We start from the raw sequence: 5000 nt of genomic DNA on the forward strand, positions 1-5000 counted from the left end.
AATCAATAATGTACCCTTTCCATCAAATGTGTGTGTGTGTGTGTGTGTGTGTGTGTGTGTGTGTGTGTGTGTGTGTGTGTGTGTGTGTGTGTGTGTGTGTGTGTGTGTGTGTGTGCGTGCGTGCGTGTCCTTACATGACAATCTCTTTGCGTGTGGTGTTCGTCTGCATGTAATTGGTCCACTCGTTCCAGTTCTCGTAGGTCTTCGACTGGTCCACTATCTTCTGGAACATGGTCCTCTTCCTGCATAAGCACAGGAGACACATTTGTGTGTGTGTGTGTGTGTGTGCATGTGTGTGTGTGTGTGTGTGTGTGTGTGTGTGTGTGTGTGTGTGTGTGTGTGTGTGTGTGTGTGCTAAATGGTGCATTTATATAGTGCCTTTATCCAAGGCGCTTTACATAGATTGTGCATTACATTCACCCATTCATACACCGATTGCGGCGGAATCCATGCCAACCAGCACATCGGGAGCAATTTGGGGTTCAGTGTCTTTCCCAAGGACACTTCGACATGTAGACAGGAGGAGCCGGGATTCGAACCGCCGACCCATGGATCATTGGACGACCTGCTCTACCTCCTGAGCCACAGTCGCTGGGCATGAGCCACAGTGTGCATGAGCCACAGTGGGCATGAGCCACAGTGTGCATGAGCCACAGTGTGCATGAGCCACAGTCGCTGGGCATGAGCCACAGTGTGCTGAAATAACAAAGGTCTCTCCTGCTTTCCCTTCCCTCTCCATTGTTTGTCTCTGTCCATTATTTATGATTTATGATTTATACGTGGTTTATGAGTTGACTTTAATTATTGCAATTATTGGTCAAACATGAATTAGCTCTTCGCTAAGTCCCACCCAAGCCCGTTGTTGGCCAATACCACGTTAGCGACGGTTACTAAGGTAGGATACTGGTCACGCTTGCAATGCTGGTCAAAATGTTTAAGCAGTGTCAATAAATATATTTGCTGTACAGCATGTGTGGACCTCAGAAAGAGGGTTTGTTTTCTTACCTTGTTATGAGCAAACTAGTCCGTTTGCTCGTGAATTATTTCGCTCCGTTGTGCAGTTTAATAGTACATATTAGAAATAAAAATAGGCTCTCATTGACTTCCATTGTAACGGGGGAACAGCTCTCAAAGTCACTCTTTTAGAACACTAAGCTGATTCTGACCGTTTATGACATCAGGAAAACTCATGCGGTTTTATTTTTAATAACAAATGTCAACGTTGTCTTGTTTTTGTTTTGACTTCAGTGTTGCCACATTGTGTGAGAGAAATAAGCCAACCCACCTCCAAAAACAAGCCAACTCTTAAAGCCAAATCAAGAAAAACAAGCCAAAACAAACACAATAATATGACCATATATAATCATAATAAAAAGATTGTATGCATTTATCATTATAAATACTATGTAGGCCTATGTCTATGATAATTAATGTTTTGGTAATGTATTACATACACTAATTATTAGCCTTAAGCCAAAAGTAGCGGGGAAATAAGCAGACCTGGCAACCCTGACAAGTTTGTGTGGAAAGAAGTTCTGGTTTGCCTACAAAACGATCTGATTGGTCCAAATCTGTACACACACTTCTGAAGTAGCCTCGGTCTCAGCCTTCCATCCAGGCTGTTGGATGTAAACAAATGTGTTTGATCTCGTCCACTTGTCGCAAACACCATACACAATTTTGGACGCGTTTGAGGGAGACACTTTAGGAGAAATGTCTGGGACTGCAGCTGGGTGCATCTCAAACAGCATGGAGACTTGTTTACGAGAGTTGGGAACACCAGAACCGCTTCACTGTATATCTCCAACCAAAATAGTTACTTTATAAATCTATCAAAAGACGAAAATAAAACTGCATGAGTTTTCCTGATGTCATAAACTGTCAGAATCAGCTTTTGTTGTGTTCGCTTATGTGCTAACTGACTGACTTTGAGAGCTGTTTCCCCGTTACAATGGAAGTCTATGAGAGCCAGGTATTTGACCAGCATGCAAGCGTGACCAGTATCCTACCTTAGTAACCATCGCTAACGTGGTATTGGCCAACAACGGGCTTGGGTGGGACTTAGCGAAGAGTGAATTGTCGCCACCAATTGTGATTAACGATTTAACTCACCCGTCGCCAATTGCGCCTTTTGACGCCTATGTACCTTATCAATTAGGCATGTAACGATATATCGTATATCGATATATATCGATATTAATCCCGATGATATGAATCGATTAATTGAAATTAATCGATTAATCACACACTCATTTTTTTAGTGTGTGATGTGTAATGTGAGCTTTAGTCATATTCCATCATATTCAAGTGCTTTTGGAGAGAAATGATAGTCACTTTCATTAGTAGAGCACTGTAGAGGGGAGCTGTCTGTGACTGTGCCCAGGTGATGATGGTCGTTGATACTAATCAAGGAAGGCAATTATGTTTCTGCACTGTCAAAAGTAATGCTACTTTTTTGCAATGTAGTTAAATACAAAATCTCAGGGGGGAAGATAAATTATATAAAATTAAAAAAACTGTAATTTTTCTTTAAAATATATATATTTTTTAATATCGTGAAAACTCGTATCGTGAACCTCATATCGTGATACGAATCGTATCGTGAGTTGAGTGAATCGTTACATGCCTATTATCAATTGATTACGGTGATCAACTGCGTCCTGTATGCCCTCATAACACTCCGGTAGCGGTCCGTTGAAAAAATTTACACGGAAATGTAAATTCCGCTGGCTCATGCCGTCTATGAGGAGGCTTTTTGAACGCTAATAACTCAGATTCTTCTTTTTGGGTCAAAACAAGGTAGATTTGCGCCTCAAAAACGATATGATCCTCGCTTACAAAACGTATGTTTTGGGTGGATTAAATTGACATGTTAATTGGACATTTTCTTTTTTCTTTTTTTTAAATTAAAAAACGATTTTGTAACCCATTTTTCACCCCTGTGTCAATTATCTAATGTGATCCTGGGCTCTACACACCCTCCGCCAACCTAGTCCCATATATGGGGGACATAGGGAGAGCAACGGACTTGAACTCATGCTTCCTTCATGCCTGAGTGTCCAAGTTGCTCCTTTACACCTGACAGGGGGGAGTTTCCCTGGTTGGACGTAGCGCGTGGAAGGAACACGTTATTCCAACCAGTTCCTTTCCCCTCCATCAGGCGCCCCGGCTGGCCAGGGGGAGGCAGTTTAGAGACCAGGATTACTGCATGTTTTTTGTGAGGGTACCGACCCTAGGGGACACGGGGAGAACATGCAAACTCCACACAGAAAGGCCCTTTCGCCAACCCCGCCTCGGGTATGGGCACTGATGACACGGAGGAGGAAACACGCCGCCAATTGGACATTTTCAATCTAAAAGGTGCTCGCCCTTGAAAATGCACTTGTGGTGGCGAGAGCCCACCACCAGATGGTGCTGTGGATGAGTTCTTGTTTTTTTTTTCTCTATTTTTCTCCATTGAACATTGGAACGATACAATTCGTATTTCTGTTTGCCTTTTAGGGTTCGTAATACAAATTACGAATCTGCACAGGGCAGATATAACAAAACAGCAGAAATAGTTAAGCTTACAACAAGTTTATAAATGTATGGAAATTTTTCAACGTGGAAAAGATTTAGTATTATGCAAACATAATTGCGATTATCTCAAGTAATTGTGATTGGGCGATGAGGTAATAATTGTGACATAGGCCTAGTAGCAACACAGTCAGCAGGCCTGTGTGTATACTGTAGTCTGTGTCTTTACTGGGCGCATGTGTTCTCATGGAGTCATATAGTGACTGACTGTCTTCACTGGACGCATGTGTTCTCATGGAAGGGACGGATTAACCCCCATGAGGGCCCCTGGGCCGGTAATATTTGAAGGGCCCCCATAGAGCGCGTGCACGCGACATTTTCATGTTTTTCTGTGTTTTTATCATCTTTTTAACCTACATTTAACAAAATCAACAGCCAATGAAGGGCCCCAGGAGCCCTTTTCAGGGCGTCAAACCTAGTACCTTACCGTCTAATTTCCCCGAAGAGCCCCTGAGAGCCAAGGGCCCCTGGGCCACAACCCCACTGGCCCAATGGCTAATTTGTCCCTGCATGGAGTCATATACTGACTGTGTCTTCACTGGATGCATGTGTTATCATGGAGTCATATAGTGACTGACTGTGTCTTCACTGGATGCATGTGTTATCATGGAGTCATATAGTGACTGACTGTGTCTTCACTGGATGCATGTGTTATCATGGAGTCATATAGTGACTGACTGTGTCTTCACTGGATGCATGTGTTCTCATGGAGTCATATACTGACTGACTGTGTCTTCACTGGGTGCATGTGTTCTGTTCTCATGGAGTCATATAGTGACTGACTGTGTCTTCACTGGATGCATGTGTTCTGTTCTCATGGAGTCATATAGTGACTGACTGTGTCTTCACTGGATGCATGTGTTCTCATGGAGTCATATAGTGACTGACTGTGTCTTCACTGGGTGCATGTGTTCTGTTCTCATGGAGTCATATAGTGACTGACTGTGTCTTCACTGGATGCATGTGTTCTCATGGAGTCATATAGTGACTGACTGTGTCTTCACTGGGTGCATGTGTTATCATGGAGTCATATAGTGACTGACTGTGTCTTCACTGGATGCATGTGTTCTCATGGAGTCATATACTGACTGACTGTGTCTTCACTGGGTGCATGTGTTCTGTTCTCATGGAGTCATATACTGACTGTGTCTTCACTGGATGCATGTGTTCTGTTCTCATGGAGTCATATACTGACTGTGTCTTCACTGGGTGCATGTGTTCTCACGGTGTCATATACTGACTTGAAGTAGAGAGCCAGGTCAGTGGCGATGATAGCAATGTCCATCAGACGAATGACAAACTTATGTTGTTCTGGGGTCAGATTGACGTAGATGTTCAGAGTCTGAAACACAAACGCAAGAAGGCTTATTATTATTACATGAAACAAAACAAAAAATGGACTTCTGTCATTGGCAAAAATCTTG

The 5000-nt window shown here is 43.0% G+C and overlaps 1 protein-coding gene across 3 annotated transcripts in view; it reads right to left on the reverse strand.

Annotated features, from left to right (window-relative positions):
• Positions 1-5000, reverse strand: part of LOC306912400 (rod cGMP-specific 3',5'-cyclic phosphodiesterase subunit alpha-like) — a 57636-nt gene that overhangs the window by 4420 nt on the left and 48216 nt on the right. For all 3 annotated transcript variants that reach the window (XM_079488586.1, XM_079488587.1, XM_079488588.1), the window contains exons 20-21: positions 4818-4918; positions 135-242 (exon numbers count right to left, since the gene is read on the reverse strand). In XM_079488586.1, coding sequence (XP_079344712.1) covers positions 135-242; positions 4818-4918 — 209 coding nt within the window. The remainder of the gene's footprint in view (positions 1-134; positions 243-4817; positions 4919-5000) is intronic.

Source organism: Electrona antarctica, assembly GCF_951216825.1.
Source record: "Electrona antarctica genome assembly, chromosome: 19".
NCBI classification, from domain to species: Eukaryota; Metazoa; Chordata; class Actinopteri; order Myctophiformes; family Myctophidae; genus Electrona; species Electrona antarctica.